This window comes from Vulpes vulpes, chromosome 2, assembly GCF_048418805.1.
Source record: "Vulpes vulpes isolate BD-2025 chromosome 2, VulVul3, whole genome shotgun sequence".
Classification (NCBI taxonomy): domain Eukaryota; kingdom Metazoa; phylum Chordata; class Mammalia; order Carnivora; family Canidae; genus Vulpes; species Vulpes vulpes.
The window spans coordinates 51,821,776-51,845,548 of record NC_132781.1 but is presented as its reverse complement, the minus strand read 5'-3'; the positions used below and the strand labels follow the sequence as shown (position 1 = coordinate 51,845,548).

The 23,773-nt window shown below is 40.3% G+C and overlaps 1 protein-coding gene across 10 annotated transcripts in view; it reads right to left on the bottom strand.

Moving 5' to 3' along the window:
- The window catches only part of SETX (senataxin), an 81,512-nt gene extending 58,100 nt beyond the window's left edge, over window positions 1-23,412 (bottom strand). For 4 of the 10 annotated variants that reach the window (XR_011999800.1, XR_011999801.1, XM_072748285.1 and 1 more), the window contains exons 1-10: window positions 22,562-22,717; window positions 21,792-21,907; window positions 20,822-20,903; window positions 16,861-17,044; window positions 15,643-15,853; window positions 12,898-13,007; window positions 3,481-3,700; window positions 2,579-2,698; window positions 290-461; window positions 69-156 (exon numbers count right to left, since the gene is read on the bottom strand). Coding sequence is in view for 8 of the 10 variants with exons in the window: in XM_072748285.1 (XP_072604386.1) it covers window positions 69-156; window positions 290-461; window positions 2,579-2,698; window positions 3,481-3,700; window positions 12,898-13,007; window positions 15,643-15,853; window positions 16,861-17,044; window positions 20,822-20,835 (1,119 nt within the window). In the remaining 2 variants the exon portion in view is untranslated. Of the gene's footprint in view, window positions 1-68; window positions 157-289; window positions 462-2,578; window positions 2,699-3,480; window positions 3,701-12,897; window positions 13,008-15,642; window positions 15,854-16,860; window positions 17,045-20,821; window positions 20,904-21,791; window positions 21,908-22,561; window positions 22,721-22,995 lie in introns of those variants that run through there. The other 6 variants (XM_072748287.1, XM_072748286.1, XM_026009552.2 and 3 more) reach the window with 6 other exon arrangements.
- Between the last annotated feature and the right edge of the window lie 361 nt (window positions 23,413-23,773).

Here is a 23,773-nt window from a genome sequence, read left to right as displayed (position 1 = left end):
TCTATAACATCAATTACACAATAATAAAGGCAATACAGGGTCATCTGAATTTTCAAAATGTTTTATACCTTTTTGGTCTTTTCAGGATTATAGTTGTATACAATCTGGCTGCAAGTCACCATATCATCCGAATATGACTCCGGCTCTAACTTGGTCCTTAAAGAGTAAGAATAAATAGAAATTACTGAAATGAAGAAGAAAAGCAAAAAAACCCTATTGTTAAGTCAATTACAACAGATTTCCTCATTGGGATTATTTTTTAAAATCCTGATGCATTAACTGAACTAACCTTACAGAGCTGTTCCGTATATTTTGGATCTCTCTATTGTAGCTCACATTGTTGATAATGGTTTGAAATGCCTCAATAGGATCAATACGTTGACCCCAGACCTTAGATCCAAGGCGATCCAGAATCACCATGAAACAGTGTAACGCTGGCCAGAAAGGATCCACACTATCATCTGAAATACAATGAAATAATTGCTGGATTACACAAAGCGATTAGAAAAAGATATTAAAACATACTGAGAATGAAGCATTCTTTATCTGGGTAGCAATAAAACTGAAAGCAAAGCAGCAAGTACTTTAAAGTGCTGCCAACCACAGGTTTTAAAAACCTGGTAAGCTTCACAGCTATTTTTGCATTTTTTTCATTTGATACTATACAACTCTAAGAAATGTTTTAATGGGGAACAAATTGAGATACTGTAGGTAAACTCACTTCCCCTACCCTCTTTGCTTTACCTGAAACAACCCTTCCTACTGAATAAAAGCCCATGATACCAGAAATTCTGGTTTAACATGATCTGAATGATGTATCCCATCTGGCTGCTGTAAAGGACTGAAGCCCTTAGCTAATATTAGGCTAGGCAGATACACACACATTTCATCCATCTATATCTCAATTTGGCTTTGCTATGTACTTTTCATCCAATTGGTCAGAATTTCCATTACTCCCCTCCAGTCCTTTCCCTCTTCTCTATCAGGTATGCAGTAGTAAAATACTGCCCTACTCAAAGGCCTTCAATTGTTCCTTAATGTCTTCCAAGAAAATTCAAAGTCCTCAGTCATCCACTTAGAGAACATCCTATTCTTCTATTTCTTTCCAGCTTTATTTTTCATACTCCAATCATAGCACTCTATGTTATAGCAAAAATAGCTGGCTTTTTTCCCAAGTCAGAACCAGAATGTCTTCACTATTAGCCAACACCTCTCAGAATCCTATCCATCCTTCAAGCCCAGCTCATATGCTCCTACTACATCAAACGTTCCCTGGTCACTCTTCTCTAGCACTCTTCTGACACAGGTGCTCTCACTCACTCAGTTCCTGATGATAGGTTATCTGGTCACTGCAGAATTTTCTGCTTTATTTCCTTCAAGGGTCTTAAACTCTACTATCTTTACCATAGGCATTTGTGTAGACTTTCTCATACACTCTCTTATTCTCTGCTACAACCGACACAGTATCTTAGGCCTAGTAAGCTCTCAAGTAAGGAACAAAGTCATCAGTTAGGTGAAGACCATTATGAAAGGCTTCTTAAAGAGAGAACTTTCATCTCGAGGAATGTTAGGGGAGCTGGATTAAAGGAAAAGACAGTATTGTAGGGGCAAGCCAAAAAGAAACGAACTATTAATGTAGTAAATGCTGGACAACAAATTACTAATAGCTTCAAGATTAATCTAACAAGAAAATAAATGCAATCAAAAAGATTAACATTTACACAGTTCTTTTAGAATCTTGCACAGATAAGTTTATATCTACGCTGGAGTTGTCTAAAGAGAAGTGAATGTGGGGGAGAAATGATATTATGTTTTCACAGGATGTGTCATCCTTGACCTTTGTTCATTTCATCAAGATTAGAAATATTCAGTACAGATCCTCCCTGATCAGCCTGATACAACCATGAGCACAAGAAAGTTAAGGTATGATAATAAACATTACTACAAGTTTTACACCCTATTTTCTAGACTACCTAAATAGCACTGTCCAAGAGTCCTTCCTGTGCTGATGGAAATATTCTTTATCCACACTGGTCAATACAGTAGCCACCAGGTACATGTGGCTACTGAGTACTCAAAGTATAGCTCGTGGGACTGCAAAACTGAATTCTTTATTTAACTTAAAATTAACTTAAGTTTAAATAGCCAGAGTTGGCTAATAGTGCTGGACAGTGGAACCCTAGAGAACCAAAGTTAAATGAAGAAAAAGGAAGACACTGGAACAGGGGAGGATTTCTCTACAATTTTGACTACCATGTCATTAGAAATTTATCTGCTAGTCTTGATTCTACCACTAACTGGCCATTTCAACATGAAACAGTTTAAAAAAAAAAAAAAAAAAAAAAAAAAAAAAAACATGAAACAGTTTAAATTAACTTCCCTGGGCTTGTCTCCTCCTTTATGAAGGTAAGGTATTGAAATTAAACTCTAAAGGTCCCTTCCAACTTAAAAATCTGAATCTGTGACTTAACCAAACAAATGTTCATACTTCTTTTCTCCACATTGTACTCCCAAATTCTTAAAATGACACTAGCATTTTACAGTATTCAAGAAGTAGTTAGCAAATAAAAGTTATTACCATCTGCTTGCCTCTCCATGGTGTGAAGTATTGATTGCATAAAATCATTCTGTTTGTCTGAGCCGAGCAACAGTGAGTCCATGGCCTGCTCCTCCAGAATGGTCAGCAACATGCAAATACCTGTAAGATCATTTACAGTTTTCTTTCTTTCTTTTTTTTTTTTTCATTTACAGTTTTCTGAACTTGATTAAATAACACTGCTTTCATGATTTCTCTGGTTCAGTTGGCAAAAGAGTAACAAGGCGGTAAAATGAAGCAAACCAGTATCCAACTCCTCAAACATTTAAGTCTTAGATATTCATACACAACTGCTCCCAAGTAACAGGACTTTAAACTGATTTGAAAATCAAGAGAGAAAATGGTACAAACTTGGTTAGAAAACAATTTCTAAGGTGACTGCCACAAAATTTCTATCTCCTCAAATCTAAGATGCCTTTAATTTTAAGATCACCATATTTTGAGTACCAATCACTGCCAAAGGCCCATGACTATAAGACTCAGAAGCAGCGAAGTAGGGTAGAACATTGTTGAATCAGTATAGAACTTGTTGAAAACCAAGCTAATACTTCTTTCAATCAAGGAAATACTTTATAGATGGGAAAATCTCTTTAAAATGTATCAAGCCCCTAAAATAAACTGCTATACTAAGATTTTGTTATACGTAATACTGCTTTACATAGGAGATTTGCCATACCCAAACATGCACCTCTTATGAAGATGGCTTCTAGGATAAATAATGTTTAAAAACAATATGTGTAATGGCTAAGTCAATTTAACAACAGAACAAGAATTGGGAACTATGAAATCCTTGATCAGATCACAAAGAAATTACATCCTTTGTGGAATACTCATTAAGAATTATGGAAAAATGCTAGATATATTTGTGGAGGAACAATACTTACCTAACCAATAGTTTTTGTAGTTGGTGGTATCATACATGTGTGAGGGCAGAAGAATCAGTTTACCCTTCTCAAGGACAGAAGAAGTATAAATGTCTGGACTTTCCAAAAGCCCCAACTCGATGACTTTAAAAAGGCAAGTCAAAACCTCCTGCAAGTCATAATAATCATCTCTGTCCACTTTTCCCAAATTTCTGGCAGTGAGGATAGCCCAACGCCGAACCTAAAGGCATAACATGTTCACTACTTCATTCAACAAACAATGGTCTACAAGCAGTAAGAACCTAATTAAAAATACAGGATTCTCTATAGACTTTAAAAGACCTGCGATACTAATAATGCAATGGTTGGGCCCTATTTTATCCAGATTTGAACTAACCCTAAAAATACATTTAGGATATAAGTCACTTCTATTAATTTAAACATTGATTAGATATATATTAAGGAATTATTTTAGGTATGATGGTGATACTTAGTATTTTATGGATGAAATGCTCTACTGTCTAAGATTTGCTCTAAGTAATTCAAAAAGGAACAGAATACTGACCATGTATTCATAATTCCTAAAACTCAGTGATGGGATGTATGGGGTTTCATTATACCATTCTACTCTTGTAGGTTTATAATTTTCCATAATAGAAAGTTAAAAGGGGGAGAGGAAATGGAGCCTCAAAAGAAATCAAGTCATTTCTAAATGTCAATATAACATAGGGAAGTGATATTAAATTTCTCATGGGCTAGAGGCTCCTGTGTGGTATAGTCAGTTAAGTGCCCGACTCTTGGTTTCGGTTCAGGTCATGATCTCAGGATCATGAGATGGAGCCCCGAGTGGGGCTCTAAGCTCAGCATGGAGCCTGCTTAAGATTCTCTCTTCCTGAGTGGCTCAGTGGTTGAGCATCTGCCTTTGGCTCAGGGCGTGGTCCTGCAGTCCCAGGATCAAGTCCCACATCGGGCTTCCTGCATGGAGCCTGCTTCTCCCTCTGCCTGTGTCTCTGTCTCTCTCTCTCTGTCTCTCATGAATATATAAATGAAAATTAAAAAAAAAAAAAAAGATTCTCTCTTCCTGGGCAGCCTGAGTGGCTCAGAGGTTTAGTGCCGCCTTGAGCCCAGGGCCTGATCCTGGAGATCCAGATCAAGTCCCATGTTGGGCTCCCTGCATGGAGCCTGCTTCTCCCTCTGCCTGTGACTCTGCCTCTCTCTCTCTCTCTGTCTCTCATGAATAAATAAAATCTTTAAAAAAAAATATCTATTCCTCTCCCTCTGCTCCCTCCAGCCCCATGCATGTGCATGCATACTCTTCTCGACAGTAATTAATCGTATAAAACTTTCTTGTGGGCTATGGATTAAATTTAGTAATCATAACCCATCTTTTAAAACTAAATAAAGAAAACAAAAAATAATCAAATAAAGAAAATACAGATAAATTTCAGCATGCATCCTGCATGGAGAATTATTCTAGGAAATGTTTGCATTACATACGCATATTTACATGCATACCCAAAGAAAAACATTTTTTATTATAGGTTATGGTAAAAAAAGTTTGAAAAACACAGAGCTAATGGATATGATCGTAAGTAATGAATTTTAAGCTTTTAGAAAAATACAAAGGAATTCATGAGTCTACACTGTAATAAATAGGTAAATAAATGAGAAAAAGGCAAAAGGCTCTTGATTATAGTAAAATCAATGTCAAGTGCTAACTGGCAAAGGGGTAGAGTGCTGGGACTGGAAAATTATTTTATAATCTTAGAAAAACTAGTTCAGGCAAAAGCATCAGGTAACACTAAATTTAGGAGAAAACTATGATGAGGAGGACAGTTCTGTGATCTCCAGTATCTAAGAAAAAGAGATTACACAGTGAAGAAACAAGACAACATCTTGACTAGCTGATCAAAATTAACGTAACCACAATGGGCAAATGATACGGCATGCACCTATATAGGACAACTCTGAGAAGGACCTAATATCACTTTTATGGAATATCCCAATTGGGAATGCATAACCTGACTCTAAAGACTAGGAAATATTAGTCAACCCCAAAATGAGGAGCATTCTATTTTTTAAAAGGGGGTGGGGGCAGGGATGACTATGCTCTTTAGAAATGTCATCAAAGACAAAGGCTAAGGAAACGGTCCAGTATAAAAACTGATCCTGGACTGGACATCAGAGCTACGAAGAATGCTAGGGCACAAAGTACAAATGAAGATGGACATTACTAGATCAGTGTTCAATTCCCTGAAGCTTGTAACAACACTGTAGTTACAGAAAGAAAAGAGCCTCTTCTTCAGATATACACAGCAAGTATTTAGGGGTAAAGCACACTGATGGATGCAAGCAACTTTCAAATGGTTCAGGAAAGGGATGCCTGGGTGGTTCAGTGGTTGGGCAGCTGCTTCAGCTCAGGTCATGATCCCAGGATCTGGGATCGAGTTCCCCATCAGGCTCCTGCGAGAGCCTGCTTTTCCCTCTGCTTATGTCTCTGCCTCTCTCTGTGTCTCTCATGAATAAATCTTTAAAAAAAAAAACAAATGGTTCAGGAAAAAAAGCTGTCTCACTTGAAAGTAAATGATAAACTGAATGGAGTGAAACACTAATAATTAGTGATTATGGCCTAAGATTAAACATAATATTTTCTACTGTTTTTATTTTCTGACAATTTTCTCAAAGTGTGAGGGTATTTCCAAACAGTTACAAAACCAAAGCTAGTAGTTCTGGAGTTCAGCTGCCCATATATACACCCAGACCACCACACACAAGCCTGTGTGACTAGACAAGTCTGATTTGGTTTCCTCATCTATGAAATGTGGGCATGACCTGCCTTAGAGTTGCTGTAAGGTTTAAATGAGCTGGCATCCAGAAACTATACAATAGTGCATCCGAAATAGAGTGGACCTAAATATTTACTGTCATGAAAAACCCATAACCAAACAAGCAGCATGTCATGGAATTCTTGGGATTGTCCAAATGACATGAAAAGGCTTGACATTAACTCTGCACAGAGACTGCTGGTGGCAAAGCACCCCAGCTAGTTTGAAAGGTCTTTATTTCCCCTTCTCTCTTGTGCACTTGGTTCCAGATCCGACAGCTACCATTCTTCGGCACAGGGAAGATACAGTCTCCACTATCATTCCAGTTTTACTCTTGTACTGAGAAGCTAACTGTAGCTCACCTGTAGGCGATCTTTTCCCTGGCTCCTTTAAGACTTCTCTGTCTTCAGTGTCCTCAAGTATTACTATAGTGTGAGTTGGTGTGGGTTTTTCTTTTATCTTTCCACCTCAGGAGCTCTGTGCAGGCTTATTGGTCTTTCACTGGCTTTGAAAAGTAACACACCACTATCGCCTCTATATTGTTCCCAACAGAGTGAACTAGATTAGACCTTCCCACTGTATCCTGCCCTTTTCAGCTTTCCCCCCTCCATCCCTTTGTCTGTTGGCTAAGTAACCTATTCACCTTTCAAATTCATGAATTCTCTCTTTAGCCACACTTAACTAGCCACTCAATCCAAGTGTTTAATTGGTTTCATTTTTACATATTTTAATTAATCCTTAAAAAATACTCCTGGATCTTTTGATAATGGGTTTTAAGTCTCTCTCCTATTGAAGCACTTGATATTCTGTATCTGCTCATTCTAATAAAGGAATTCTTTGGGTACACTTGCTTATTTTTATTACCACTCATGCACAGTAGTTTTGTTGTTTTAATTTTGGCACCATTAGTTGGGATATATCTGTGGGAAACTGGCAAGGACTCAGCTGATGATGTGTCTCTCTGGAAAGAGCTGCTAATGGTTTCTGCAAGTATTATGCAAACAGGAACTTCTCTTATGAAGAGAGGGCTTTGGTTAAAAATTTTCATGGAAGCCTTTTTTTCCCCACCCGGATTTCAGAGACAGGCATATTTCTGTCACCCGGAATTATTTTCCACTATCCTTTTGACTGAAGGTGTGGCTCATCAAAAGTCTGTTTTATGGTAGAGCCTCTAGCTCCCTATCCCAATGCCTCACTATACATCTGTTAAACCCACACTTTTAGGTTTTACCAACTTTGGCTAATGCATCTCTGGGTGGCTGTGGCTTCACTGTCCACCTCTACTCTGGGTTCCAGTTCCCTGTCCATTATACTCTTGCCTTCTTGGACAAGCATATAAAACCTGTCATATTTTATCTGGCATATCTAAGGAGCACTTTTTTTCAATTTATAGAGACAATAGACTGTCAGAAATTGAAGTCTTTTGCTGACATCTTTTTTGGATGAGGGTTAGGGAAGAAGACCTCAAAATTAAGACTATAATCTTTCATTTATGACACACTTTCATCTTTGGTCCATGCATCATAGCCCACATTTAAATTTTATTACTAATCCAACATGCATCCATAAACTCATCATCCAATACAAAACTAAGGCCCTATTTACCATAACATGCATCTAATTATATGGGGCCCATCCCCCTATCTTCCTGCCCCTTCCAACCTGAGGTAACCGTCATCTCGAATAACATGTTCCTCATCCTCCTTGCTTGTTTTCTGAAATATAAGTTATGGCATCTAGCTATATTCCTAAATAAATGTTTTATTTTTAACTTTATAAAAAGGGTTTCCTCCTATAAGTAATCTTTAGAGACTTTATTTCCCTTAATATTATATTACCAGGATTCACCTATTGTTTCAAGTTGATGGTTTAGATTGCTACATGACATTCTGTGTTAAGGTATTTCAGTTTACTTATGGATCCTCCACCACCAGGCATCCCAGCTGTTTGAAAGTTTTGTGAATTCTGAGTAGTGTGCTATGAAATGTCTTATATATGCCTCCTGTTACAAATGTTCAAGAGTATCTCTCTCTTACATATACACTCAGTAATGAGACTACTGCATCACAGGACATATGAATGTTCAAATTTAGATGAAGCTAAACTACTCTCCAAAGTGGTTGCCCTGATTTACACTTCTACCAGCAATAACGAGGTCCTACAGATCCACATCCTAATACTAGTAGCATCAAACTCGCACATACCACAGAATATACACTGTGGTTTTACTATTTCCTTGTTATTAATGTTAAATTTTCCTTCATGTGTCTATTGGCCACAGGTGCTTTCTCTTCCAGGAAAATGCCTGTTCAGGTCTTCTTCCATTTTTCTTTCTGGGGTTTTGGTGTTATTTATAGCTTCTCCCAATTTTTAACTTGTCTTTTCACTTTAAGATGTCTTTTGATAAAAGTTCTTAATTTTGATATAGTTACATTTATCAGCCTTCCTTTCATTACCAATGATCTTGCCCTAAGATCTAAATGACATATATGTGTATTTTCTGCCAAGATTTTTGCCATTTTATTTTTGCCATTTAATCCATTTAGAGTTTTTAAATACATGATGATTTAAGTATATGATTCAAATATATGATTCTCAGGACAGCTGGGTAGCTCAGCAGTTGAGCATCTGCCTTTGGCTCAGGGTGTGATCCCGGGTCTGGGATGGAGTCCCACATTGGGCTCCCTACAAGGAGCCTCCTTCTCCCTCTGCCTCTCTGTCTCATGAATAAATTAATAAACAAAAATCTTTTAAAAAAATGTTTATGTGTATGTCTGTGTGTGTGAATGTATATATATGATTCTCCCCATAGAGATATCTTTGTATATTTCCATTTCCACTCCTTTTTCCCATTGATCTTATGCATCATCTCTATCAAATACCAAAGATCTAAGTATCAGTGAATCTGAGTCTTTATTCTACTCCATTGGCCAAAGTGTCTGTCTACACACTAATATCACACGGTCTCAATTACCATAGTTCCATAGTAAGTCTCCCTAGTCTTCAGAAACAACCTGGCAACTTTGGATCCTTCCTCTTCTATATACATGTTTTAGAACCATCTTAATAAAAAAGGAAAAAAAAAAAAAAAGAACCATCTTAATATATTACATCAAGAACTCTGCTGTAATTTATTTAAAACACTGAATCTATAGATCTGGAGCAAATGGACAGATCTTTGTTACTAAACCTTTTTTTTTTTTTAAGATTTATTTACTTATGATAGAGCGAGAGAGAGAGGCAGAGACACAGGAGGAGTGAGAACCAGGCTCCATGCCAGGAGCCCAACGTGGGACTCGATCCCAGGACTCCAGGATCGCGCCCTGGGCCAAAGGCAGGCGCTAAACCACTGAGCCATCCAGGGATCCCCCTAAACCTTCGTATCCATGAACACAGGGTCTTTCTTATATAGGTTTCCTTTCATTTGTTAATTAAGTTCTGTGATTTTTCCTGTGGAAGTTTTATATCTGTTAGATTTATGCTTGGGTATTTAATATTTTGTCAATCTGTAATAAATGGAAACTTATCTTTGTTAATTTTTGGCTGGCTGTGTAGAGAAAGACTACTGACTTCTATAAATACATCTTTTGGGGATCCCTGGGTGGCTCAGCAGTTTGGTATCAGCCTTTGGCCCAGGGTGTGATCCTGGAGTCCTGGGATCGAGTCCCACATCAGCCTCCCTGCATGAAGCCTGCTTCTCCCTCTGCCTGTGTCTGCCTCTCTCTCTTTCTGTGACTCTCATGAATAAAGAAATCTTAAAAAAAAAAAATCTTTTATCTAGTTACCTTATTAAACAAACACCTATTTCTCAAAATTTGTAGATTCTTCAAGGTTTCCTATGTAAATGATCTTTTTTTTTTTATTTTATTATTTTTTATTTATTATTTATGATGGTCACACAGAGAGAGAGAGAGAGAGAGGCAGAGACACAGGCAGAGGGAGAAGCAGGCTCCATGCACCGGGAGCCTGATGGGGGATTCGATCCCGGGTCTCCAGGATCGCACCCTGGGCCAAAGGCAAGCGCTAAACCGCTGCGCCACCCAGGGATCCCTGTAAATGATCTTACTGTTGCAAATTACAGGATTTTATTTCTTCCTTTCAAATTCTAATGCCTCTTAATTTCATTTTCTCGATTTTTTTTTTTTTAACTGCATCGACAAAAAGCCAACACTACAAAAAGTGGTGATAGTGAACACCCTTGTCTACTTTTGATTTGATTTGATTTTTTATTTTATTTTATTTTATTTTTTTACTTTTGATTTTAAAGGGAATGCTTCACGGGATGCCTGGGTGGCTCAGTGGTTGACTGTCTCCCTTCGGCTTAGATTCTGATCCCGGGATTGAGTCCCACATTGGGCTCCCTCTAGGGAGCCTACTTCTCCCTCTGCCTGTGTCTCTTTTATTTAAAAAAAAAAATAATAATAATAATAAAGGGAATGATTCGCTAAAAGTTAAATTTGGATGTTTTCTTTAGGTATCTTAGAATTCCCTTCCATTCTGATCTGATAAGCATTTTTAATCTGAATGGGCATTGAATTTTATCAAATGGTTTTTCTGTATCCAATCAACATGGATTTTTTAACTTGTTACTAAGGTGAAATTCTATTTCCAAATTTTCTAGTATTTTGTTTAGAATTTTTTGTATCTACGTTAATGACCATAATTTACTCTTAATGTGTTAGGTGTTTTGTTTTTATTATAAGTATCATAATGGCTTCATAGAATAAATTTAAGAGTATTCTTTTTCTGGAGTACATACATAAAAGCAGGATAATCTATTATGAATAATCAGCTTATTAATTTGGAAGCTTTCTTCTTTTCCATAATTAAAGATATAAATTTCCCTGAAAGCACCTCTTCTGCTACATCCTATAATTTTTTTATGTAGCATCTTCATTATGATTCAGTTCTAGATATTCTTAAAGTCTTGATGATTTCTTTTTTAGTATGTGTTAATTTCAAAATGTGGAAACTCATTCATCTTTTCATTAACTTCTATATAAACTGTGTTATGATCAGAGATCATGGCAGTCCTTGAAATGTGTTGAAACATTTATCTTGGGGATCCGTGGATGGCTCAGCGGTTTGGTGCCTGCCTTGAGCTCAGGGCATGATCCTGGAGTCTGGGGATTAAGTCCCACATCGGGGTCCCTGCATGGAGCCTGCTTCTCCCTCTGCCTGTGTCTCTGCCTCTCTCTCTCTCTCTCTGTGTGTGTCTCTATGAATAAATAAAATCTTAAAAAAAGAAAAAAAAAACATTTATCAGGGCTATGTGATCACTTTTATCATGTTCAACATATATTGGAAAAAATGGTTAAATGCCCAGCTCACATATATATCTATTAAGCTATGTTTGTAAACTAGTGTATATGCATATTCCCTTTCTTGCTGGGGTTTTTTTGTTTTTGTTTTTGTTTTGTCTACTGATTTCAATACTGAAAAAAAGGACATGGAAATCTTTTATAATAACAAATCTACTATCCTTTCTTGTAGTTCTACCAATAACTGCGTCTTTTGAGGCTATTTTAATTAGCATATTATTTTAAAATGCTATATGGCCTTGATGAACTAAATTTTGTTCCTATGTAGTAAGTAACCTTATCCATCCTTGTCTAAATGTCTGTTTTATTTGATATTACAATAGCTTCACTGCTTTGTTTAGGTATTTGCCTATTGTTTTTCCATCTCTTACATCAACCTTTTTGTACCCTATGTTTTAGGTGTGCTTTTCTTAGAAATAAAGATATGGATTTTCTTTTGTAATTCAGTCTTGTCTTTTAACTGACAACTTCAGCCTTCTTACATTAAATATTGATATGTTTAAACCTGTTTACATGTATGAACTATTTTTTTTCCAATTTCTTTTAAAGCATTTTAAAAATAAATCCATCATTTGAAATAAGTCACTATCTAGCTTTGCCCTAACCAGTTGAAAACCTAGCATGCATACTTTCGCATCTTTCATCTTCTTGCCTGCCAACCCTATCACATTGATACTACCTAGTCCAAGTTACTGATTGATTCACTTTCCTTGATCTTAGTGGGTTTCTTTTTTAAATAAACTTTATCACAGTATTCGATCAATTTTATATATTCCCAATAACATCTGAATTCTTCTCTCTCAAGTACTTCATTCAGCACTTTAACACCAGCAGCTCAGAACTCCAAACCAATGGTCACTTAAGGGACACTGCAGAATCAGTCTGGAAGCCCGTGAGTGCAGGGCCCAGGTCCTGGGTGCTCAGCTGGACCTGCTTCTATATAGCTGTACAAGGCCAGACCCAGAGGGCTCCTGGCTATACTTTCTGCAACTTTCTTGCACAGGCAGGGGAGTCTCTCACCTTTATGTTGAGCACAGGCCTTGACTGTATTCCTATTAGCCTGACAAACTATATCCCCAGCTACCTACAGCCACCTAGGCCTACAGGTTTCCACCACTGGTCACTTTCTGTTTCTGCTCCATTGCTGGTCCACAGAAACATTTACCTTTTGAGAGCTATGATTATACATTTTTAACAGTTTAATATTTTAAACAAAATATACCCCAAACTCTCTATTATAGCGAGCTATGTGCAAAATCTATGTCCTTTCATTGCCTACCACTCATACTCACCATTTCATTGGGATGGACCAAAAACAGATAGATGCCTGGATGTTTGTCAAAAACCTGAAAGGAGCAATTAGCTTGTTCCATCCGACAAAGTGCTTCAACACACAGTTCACCTAAATAGAAAATATAAGACAGTAGATATAAGATATAAATATTATCAGCTTATCAAGAGTCCCTAAATCTAGGGACTCTTTTTTCCTTTGGTTGTTCTATAAATAAACTTTTTTTTTTTTTTTTAATGAGGCATTAAAAATGCCCATTGCATAACAATATTTACCTATCTGAAAGACTAAGCTAAGCGTAATTGATCACAGTGTGCTCCTATGAACTATTCTTTCCTGATATATACATTTTTCTTTACACTTGGCATAATTATATCCAAAGGGTATCTTTTTAGAAGTATGGTTATAAGTCTAGTCCATTAGTATTTTGCATTTTGATCCACATGGGCTTTATTTGGTACCAGCGTGATAAAGTGAGCTTTTCCCCAAAATGGCTTTTTTTGTCCTACCCTCATTTATTGACTACTCCACTTTCTCCAATGCTTGGAAAAGCTACCGTCATCAAACAAGCTTCCCAAATATGATTAGTTCATTTCTGGACTCAACACCATCTCACAAGTCTATCCAGGCTTGCATTGTTCTGTTTCTGTTGCTTTACGGAAATCTTCACACTAATCTTTGAGAAATGTCCTACATTTACCTTATCTTTAATTTCTCAAACTTCTAAGAGCATTGTTAGTGATAGAGGACAGCTTTGGGGAACAGTGGTAATGATTGGAAAAGCATGAAGGAAGCACTTGGATCCTATTAATGGTTGGTTTGGGTGCTGGCTACATAGGTGTGTTTGTTTGGTGAAAAATTATCATTCCTGTATTTTTCTTGGATACAGTATCCATCAATAAATGCTTGGAAACTGACTTGTTAGAATTTTAGAACCTAATTATTTAGAACTTATTTAGAAACAATTGACGTACCTAACCAAGACTTTTAAGATCTTTTCAGTTTACTGAAAATACAAAGAACAAAGAAATTAACATCACAAGGAAGCAATCTGAAAAATCCAGAAAGTGCATTATCCTACAGGGTAACTATATGGTCTCAATAAGTCAAGGTTATGGCAAATAAAAGAAAAAAAGGAACGCCTGGGTGGCTCAGTGGTTGAGCGTCTGCCTTTGGCTCAAGGTGTGATTCTGGGGTCCAGGATCAAGTCCCACACCGGGCTCCTTGCAGGGAGCCTGCTTCTCCTTCTTCCTGTGTCTCTGCCTTTCTCATGAATAAATAAAATATTTTAAAAAAAGAAGGAAGGAAGGAAGGAAGGAAGGAAGGAAGGAAGGAAGGAAGGAAGGAAGGAGAAAGAAAGAAAGAAAGAGAGAGAGAGAGAGAGAAAGAAAGAAAGAAAGAAAGAAAGAAAGAAAGAAAGAAAGGAAGAAAGAAAGAGAGAGTATGTGTACAAGTTGACGGTTTTGGATTTAAAGAGATATACAGGGGATCCCTGGGTGGCGCAGCGGTTTGGCGCCTTCCTTTGGCCCAGGGCGCGATCCTGGAGACCCGGGATCGAATCCCACGTCGGGCTCCCGGTGCATGGAGCCTGCTTCTCCTCCCTCTGCCTGTGTCTCTGCCTCTCTCTCTCTCTCTGTGACTATCATAAATAAAATAAAATAAAATTCTTTAAAAAATAAAAAAAAAATAAAAAAAAAATAAAGAGATATACAAAATATGAACCCATGTAATATATGGGTCCCTGATTGGATTCTTATTTAGGCAAACCTGCCAAAAACCTCATTTTGCAACTATGAGGAACATCTGAATATGGACTACATACTAGAGAACTTAAAGGTATTGCTATTTGTGGGGGGGGGGAAAAGGATCACAAAAATATCTTTACTTTTGTGAGATTCATGTTAAGAAATGCTAATGTAAATGACCCAAATCTAGGCAGCTGTAATATGCCATACTGCAGTTAATTAGTGGAAATTACTACAGACCTGTAGTTCCCAACCATGGATATTTTTGCCTCTCTCCACTCCTGCCCCCTCAATGCTGAAGGGACACCTGGCAATATGTGGAGACAGTTTGGTTGTCACAATCCAGGTAGGGGGAAGAGCAGAGTGCTACTGGCACCTAGTGGAAAAGAGGCCAGCGATACCACTAACATCCTATAACAGACAGCACAGCCCCCACAACCAAGTACCCAGTCCAAAATACCAATTAGTGCCAACGTTGAAAAACTCTGCTACAGACAAATTACAAGAATGAAAATTAACTGAAGGATAAATAAGTAAATGTGTGATAAAGAAAATATGGCAAGATGTTAGCAACTATAGAATCTATGTGCTGAATATATGGCATTCACCATATCATTCAATTTTCTGTATGTTTGAAACTTCCATACTAAATATTGGGAAAAACTATTAAATATCCTAATTAATATCCTAAAACTTTATGTTTAACAAGCAAATTTTCAATATAGATAAAACTTCTTACAATTCTTAAAATAAGACTAATAAAAAGGGCTCCCTGGGTGGCTCAGCGGTTTATACCTGCCTTCCGCCCAGGACATGATCCTAGAGTCTCGGGATCGAGTCCCACATTGGGCTCCCTGCATGAAGCCTGCTTCTCCTTCTGCCTGTGTCTCTGCCTCTCTGTGTGTGTGTGTCTCTCATGAATAAATAGGTGAAATCTTTAAAAAAAAAAAAAAAAAAAAAAAAAAGACTAATAAAACTTGTTTAACACCCATGATACTCACTAACACGCTCATGTAAAAGCAGATAAGGATATTTCAGTATTTCAAGAAGAGGAACTCGAAGCTTATTTTCAAAGTCTTGGCCAGTAAAGTCAAACAGCTGTGCCTCTCCATTATTGTCTACTATGTACAATTCATCATCGTCTTCAATTTCTGCCTTCATGGATTTTTCAAAGTGATTTATGAGACGTAAAGTTTCTAATTCCCATAAAACCTACAGAAAAAGAAGAATCAGTTGTATGTTTTATATCTTACTATCAACAAAATACTGGATGTCATGATCTTTTTAGAAACCTGAGTACAAAAATACAGTTTAAAGAAGCAGTAGATATCACATTAGATTTATCTGAAGAAACAGTCACTAAAACAAGGCCACTCTTATGATACATGACTACATGCAGCATGAGGTGTGTAAACACTGCTCTTGCAGAGTTTTGCTATAAGTATCTCAATATCCCTTATCAACTATTAAAAAGGGAATGATAGGGCACCTGGTGGCTCAACTGGTTAAGCATCGAACTCTTGATCACGGGTCTAAATCTCAGGGTCATAAGTTCAAGTCCTGAGATGAGCTCCACCATCCACTCCCCCCAAAAAGATAGGAGGGGATGAGAAGTTGGAGCTTCTCTGTCTTCACTTCCATGGACTAGCCACAGGTACCTACCTTAAAAATTAGCGTCAGCATAAAGATACTGGTTAGCTTTGTAACTAGGAAACTGTAAATACAGAAAATTTCTCGATAGATTTCATAATTAACCTCTCCTCCTACCTATATATCTGTACATATCTCTACAGTCTGATTGTGTTTTTCATGTAATAAAACAAATATTCAAAGCCACATTTTTAAATTTGTTTCACTCTGGTCACCATGACCAGCAAATACACTTGCCCTTAAAAGTTTATACCATTTATCCATTAAAAAATGAAAAGAGAAAAAAGAATCAACCAATAAAAAAACAACCCAAGCCATTTAGACACATGAATGCAACACTGTCAAATATACAGACTTAAAAACATAAACTAAAAAGACCCCATACATCAAGTCATAAAATTGCTTTATATCACAATGACTAAAAGCGAGTGATCCTAAAATTCTGCTTTAGGTTTCAATTCAATTCCATCTGTCAATCTTGTTTCCTGAATGCTTCCAAAAGAGTTCACAGTTTTTTCTCTTCATCATTACCAAGCTCTGGAAAGTACTGTCCATCAAATGTAAATTACCTCATGCAAGAATGGCAGCTCATCCCTTGCTTTGTGGTATTCAGTCACACACTCTAAGCAGTAGCAGAGGTCTTCATCAGCTGTTTGAAACTCACTGGAGTAGATCTTGGATGCATACCGCTGCAGGAAGTCAACGGTGGAAATGCCACCTGGCGTACACCAACAACATGTGCTCATTCTGCACCTGCATCCAGAAAAGACAACATCTAAAGACTAAAAAAAAAATAATACTTCAGGCATCTTCTGTGTGACTGTTGTCTCCAACTTAGCATGTGACTCCACCATATCCAGAATGTTCTGCAGGCCAGCTTATCAATGACTGACTAAACTCAAATTTAAGCCCTTTTTTTAAAAACTTTACCTTTGACACGTAAAAAAATATGAGGCAAAGCACTTAGTAAAAAAAATCATGCAATACATAATTGTACTACAGATAAAGCTCAAAACTGGGAAGTATTGATGGAAAATTATAGAGACAGAGACTTATCAATGATTACGGTGTTCTAGTGATATACTGGAGTCAAGTCAAAAGTTCAGGAAACCTTTACATTCCTAGAAGACATGTTTTCCAGAAACCCGTGAAAAAGTAAAAACCTTTAAGTATTAATTCATACCAGTAACAAAAACTCAGGGAACTTTCTCTGGTTTAAAAAAGTATGGATACAAGAATCTGCACATATGTGTATGAACTGCTGCCCATAACCCACTGTAAACTGTAACAGCTACAAATGTTAATCATCTATTGCTACTAAGTTTGTTACTTAGAATTTTTGACTGTCTCCAATTTTTTGTTTGTATACCACCAGAGCCTCCACCAAACTCATGTGAAAGGGTTAAGATAAAGTAATTTTCCAAACCTTAGCAGTGTCAAAAAGAGCAAAGTAACAGGAAGGTACCAGGAAATGAGGAAATCCCAAGAACCAAATGTGTCAAAAGATTTGAGTAAAGATACACGAATGAGGCAGGTTTATGAGAACTACAGACAGCATGACACTGAGTGGATTAGCAAACAGGATGGAAGCCAAAATCCAAAGAGATCTCCAATTCTAATGAGCTGTAATAAAAAAAGATGCAATCTTTTTATCCCTAAGTAAATGCATATAAAAGTAAATACAAAGCTCGCAATTAGTAAGCAGTGTATAATGGCTAAACAAAAATACAAGGTGAGCCTCGAAATATAAAGTAATCAAAATACAAAAGGATGTGGGCATGTCAAAGGAACATAGAAGCCAACCTGAAAGACCTCTGGATGACCAAAACTGAAACAATCTGATCAACAAAATCGAACAATGTAATTGTGGATTATACCCCACAGTATAGATACACATGAATCCATTCCAATATAAATGAATGAATAAATAAAGGTGGGAGAGCAACCTTCCTTACAGAAGAATTCCAAGTAATACATAGAGATACTCTCTCTTCCAAGAGGTACATCTTGAGTGTGGACTTGGTGACTCATTGTCAAAGAATGGAGTATGGAAAGGGGGATACTGTCACATTACAGTGGAGACATCTGGCAAATACAAACTTAACCAAGTAATCAAGGCTCACAACCCCAGAGTTGATAACCCCTCACATAATGTACTGAGGAAGGAACTTCAACTTTGTGAGATGCTTCTCCAAAACCCGTATGTCCAGTCTATGATCGAGAAAAACATCAGACAAAGCCAAAGTGACCCTTACCTATACAATTAAGAGCCGGTCTGCAACAAGGAAGAAAACGCCACCTATGAGGAATTAAGCAAGTGTTCTTTCCTATGAAAATGATTTATTGGAATCAGGCCAGGAAAATATCCAACAAGCCTGATCTACAGAAATTTAACCTCAAATTAACTATCCAACAAATGTAAAATATCAGCCAAATTAATGGGAAACAAGTCAGAAACCCAAGTGTCCACCAACAATAAGGCCATTTCATAACTGGATGGACCTAACCCAGGCATTTCTCATCAGTGGTGACATCATCCTCAAGGAGACAAAAACTGGTTAGTGGGACACAAAACAGTCCTACCTCTTTTTATGTGAAAGCACAGATATGCATAAAGTACCTAAAAAGATATATAATGTATTGGTGGTTTAAAATTCATGGGAAAAAAAAAAAAAGAAAAAAAATTCATAGGAAATTCGTAGGAAAAAAAGGTCTAAAAAATTTCCTTTCAGGGAGGGAGAAAAGACACTAAAAGGTTAAGTAAGAAACATGACCAAGTCATTGAATATTTGGGTACAGAAACACAGCAGTGTGATGTTGTCAAATGCATTATCCTGAAGCTCAAGAGTACAAAAATCTCTGCTAATGGAAAATTAATGACATCTTGATACAAATTTTATTTCACTGCTGAGGCTTTTTTGGCATAATGCCAGTTCCTAAAAGAAGCTGATTTAAAAAAAAATTTTCTTTTTTTTTTTTACATCGATTAAAGAATTATGTAAAAATGCGTTCAGTAAAATCAAATACATGCATCTGTCATGTGAGGTTTTTAAATTTATTAAGTACTAATTGTATGTTTTTCTCATGCTAAGTTCTTAAAAGAACTCAGGGTGGCTTTCAACATTAAAGCTGAAGAGGACATACAAAAAGGGACATTTAGAAAACATACAGAACAGGACATTAAAAAGGACAAATCAAAACTCATTTAGAAGACTATTTCACTAAGTCCTAAATGAGGAGCTTCCCGAAATGCAGGAACAAAAATAACGTGAGATAGACACTGCTCACTTGAAAATTTTTTAAGAAGTAGGCTAGTTTAGCTGGAGAATCCTACTCCTTCCTGACAATAATTCTAATTCAATTTTTTTCTACTAATGCCCACCCTGTGGCAAGTGTACAGCCAACTAGGGAACACCAAATAGCAAAATGGGTATTATGGTTTTGAATAATATAAAATTATTCAAAGAAAGAGTTTCTTACATTAAAAGACCAATATCACAATATTAGAAGTTAAAAGTCTGCAGAGACTGTTTTTTTTCTGGTGATCTAATTCAAAGTGGGGAGTGAACTTAGAAGATCTAAAAATAGAAAGTGAAACTCCTTGGAGATTTCTCAATGGTTGTTGTATCAAGCAGGATTTGTGCAGTCAATCAAAACTGAAAAAATTGGGAACGCCTGGGTGGCTCAGCGATTGAGCATCTGCCTTCTCCTCAGGGCATGACCCTGGAGTACGGGGATCAAGTCCCACATCAGGCTCCCTTCATGGAGCCTGCTTCTTCCTCTGCCTGTTTCTCTCTGTGTCTCTCATGAATAAGTAAATAAAATCATTAAAAAACAAAACAAAATAAAATTAACACTTAGCCAAAAAAACTTTCCATTAAGAAAATTAAAGAGTCTTTTTATTTCACTCAAAGAGCTAGCCTTCTCCCATACCCCAAAATGTAGGATAGAGCATGTCAACAGCAGAAAAAAGTTTCCATGATTCCTCTCAAAAGGCCATAAAAATGGGTGGTTATATCCCCAAATCTAAAATCATCATTGGCCTGATAGGTGAGCCCAAAAAAATCTAAATGAGGCACATAATGTAAATTTTTCTTTTTAAGGGAAAACTGCAGGTAGATGACCACAAAGTACGTAAGTTTTTGCACAACTTAGTTCTTCTGAAAGTCAGTTTTGTTCATTTCAGATTTTAACTGTTTGGAACCATTACTAAGCCACCCTCAAACTACAGAAGAGCCACACTGTGAGCATCAAGAAGGGAGCCAATCTGTCAATAAAATAGGACACTTTGCCAGAAGTACGGACCAACGTGCCCTGGGGCCATTTCTCATTATTAGCTGGCCAGAAACTTCAAATAGCAATCACTTCCCTCTACCTTTCTCAGCTAAACTTCTTGAAAAAAACTAATCTAGATTCACTGCCTCAGCTCCTTGGCAATCTGGCTTCCACCTTTACATTTCACTGCATGTTGAACTAAGCAGTCCAAGTCCCTAATAACCTATTACCAAATCCCAAACGTTTATTACTTGCCTCTTTTGAAGCATATCCTAGCCTCTCAGATACATTCAATATCCAGCTGCACGAAGTTAACTTCTAGTCACCTCACAGGCACCTCAAAGACAAAAACAGAATAAAACCCCTCCCTTGTATCTGTTAACTTGCCCTGTGTGCCCTATATTCATGACATCACTAATCTCTACAGTTTTCAAATCAGTAACCTGGTAATTACCCATGTACAGTCTCCACCCTGAGCCCCCACACTGATAAATTCCATCAAGTCTATCCCCTTGATTACATCTGTACTTCACTCTCAGTGACACTTCCACCGCCTTAGTAGAATACATTTCCACTATTTGTGTGCGTTACAGAAGCCTAAATAATGTCTCTGGCTCTTGTTTCATCCATCACCAATGAATTCTCCCTCCAAAATGCTGAAGGGTAAAGCGAAAACTAAGCTTTCAATTCTCACAGCTTGAGAATAAAATTCAGATTTTTGACCTCCTCACAGAAGGCCCTCCCTAACCAGCTTCAGCATTTCCTGCCATCCTCCCTCACTTGCTCTTCCTAAAATGCTTCATAGTGTTTGGCATTTCCCTCCCTTTACAGAAGCTCCTTCCTGCCTTGAGAACCGAATCTGCCCTGTGTCCCTCTGCCTCGTTTTTAACCCTAAATGCACACCGGAGTTAGCAAAGGAGCTTAAGGAGAGGAGACATAAAATTCAGGTTCCCTATTTTAAAACGACGTCCGGGTGGTTCTGACAGAGCTCTGAGAGCTACCGTGTGCAGTGCGTCCCTGGGCGTCCCCACCCCCCTTCCGCCTGGGAGGACCCTGCCCGCGCTGGAGCTGGTTTGCGTCTCCCACCCCCACCACCTACTTGCTCCCTCCCCACCAATTCTGAGTCTGTCGGGGCAGCGATCCGTTCTGTGTATTTTTACTCCAGTGCCTGACACACATTCAGTGACAGAAAAACGTCTTAAATGTTTCTTTAGAAAGTAATTACCTGGGCTAATGGCCTACAGAGAAGTGATCCTCTCAGTCGAGACTCCTAGGCTTATTTGTGAACGGGTGAGGATTTGCACTCCTATATACCCAAAGTCTGGCCCCAAAATAACATTTCTGAAATGAGAGAGAAAACAAAACGAAACTGACGAAGTGGCTTCTCTACAACATGTGAGCGTCATTCTCGTTAATCCTACAGAGCGGAGGCAGATGCTGCCAATCCGCCCCCGCCCGGGCCCGGGGAAGGGGTCCCCGCGCACAGACGGCTGGGCACCTCGCCCACACCCCAGGTCGGCGAGCGGCGGGCAACCGCGCCCTCCGCCCCCTCCAGCCCCGGGACCTTCAGGGGGAAGGGGGGGCGCCATCCGGGACCAGCACTCTCTCCGAAACGGGGAGCAGGACCCCGGGGCTCGAGCACCGACGCGGTCTCCGGAGAGCCCCCGACTCATCCTCAAAGAAACTACGCAGTGGCCAGACCGAAGGCAGCTCGCACGAGGCCGCGGGGGAGACGACGGCGAGGGAGGGGCGGGGGTCCGGGGGTCCCGGGACCCGGCTGCAGGCGGCCCCGCGGGCTGCTCCCGCCGCCGGCCGCGGCCCTGCTGAGGAAGCGGCCCTGCTGAGGAAGCGGCCCCGCTCGCGCCGCCCCTCCCCCACCCGCCGCTCGGGCGCGTGAGGCCCCGCGGCGGTTACTCCACGCGGCCCCGCGCCCACCGACCGCGCGAGCGCTCAGGGCCGCCGGGCCCGCAGCCTCGAGCTCGCCGCTCTCCTCACCCCGCTCGGCCTCGCGTCGGCGGCTTAGCCCACCTCCATGCCTCGGCTCAACAGCCGGCCGAGGGCGGATGTGCGGCACAGCACCCCGGAGCCTCCGTCCCCACCCGGCCACCCAACCCGGCGGCGCCGCGCGCGGAGGCCCCGCCCCCCACCTCCGGCGCGCGGCGTCCGCCAAGCGCAGGCCCCGCCCCGGCCGCCGCTTTCTTGTTTTGGTGCGAAGAGGGGCGGGACGTGGGAAGAGGCGCCCGGACTCCGCCGGGAGGCCGGGGTGGGACGTCACTTCCGGGATGCCGGGCTCGGCCAATCGGGAGCGCCCGTGGAGGGGGGACGGGGGGGCGTGGGCCGCGGAGCGCTGAGCGCGGCCCCGCCCAGGCCCACCTCCTGGTAAGGGCAGCACCCGGATGTGGCTACCCCGCGGCGACTCCGGCGCGTACCCTCCTGTCTTTTCCGTTCCGTGACTTTTCTTCTCTTTTCGACGCCTCGGGTGCTTCCGCACGGTGTGTTACGAATCGAGAATTTTTTTCCGCTTTTTGATTTCTAAATACCTAAGATATAATATTTAATCCGCGCCTACTTTGAGGTGGGGGTAGACGATACCCCTCGCGTTACAGAAAAAGGATACACGAAGTCCGGCGAAGGCCGCCGCCTGCCCCGTCCGAGCCGCCGCCTGCCGCTGACCCCGACGGCGCGGTGCCTCCAGCGGCCTCTGCTCGGAGGGCGGCTGCCGACCGGCCGACTGACGCTGGCGGGCGCAGGCGAGCACTGGCGGCCAGCGACGGCCTCACCGCAGGACCAGTCCCTGGAGACTGAGCGGACGGCGGGGCCGCGGGCGGGAGAACATTCCAGAAGGGGCGGGGCTGAGGCTGGGGCGCCCCTCCCCCTCCGTCCGTTGAAGCCGCTGAACGGACGGCGGAGCGACCGTTGGTCGCCGGGTTTCTAGACGCTTCTGCGCACGTGCCCCCCCCCCCCCGCCCCGCAGGGGGAGCCCCCGCCGCTTCCCGCCGGCGCGTCGTGCGCGGCCACGTGTCTGCGGGGAGGCTTCGGAGAGCCCCCGGGCCTCGCTGCTCGGGCCTCGCTGCCCGGGCCTCGCTGCCCGGGCCCCGCAGGGCGTCCTCACGGCAGGGGGCTCACACTGACCTGGTGCCTCCCTAACACGGCGCTCCTCGCTGCCGGCAGTGCTGGGCGGGGACCTGCCACCCCACACGCGCCCGA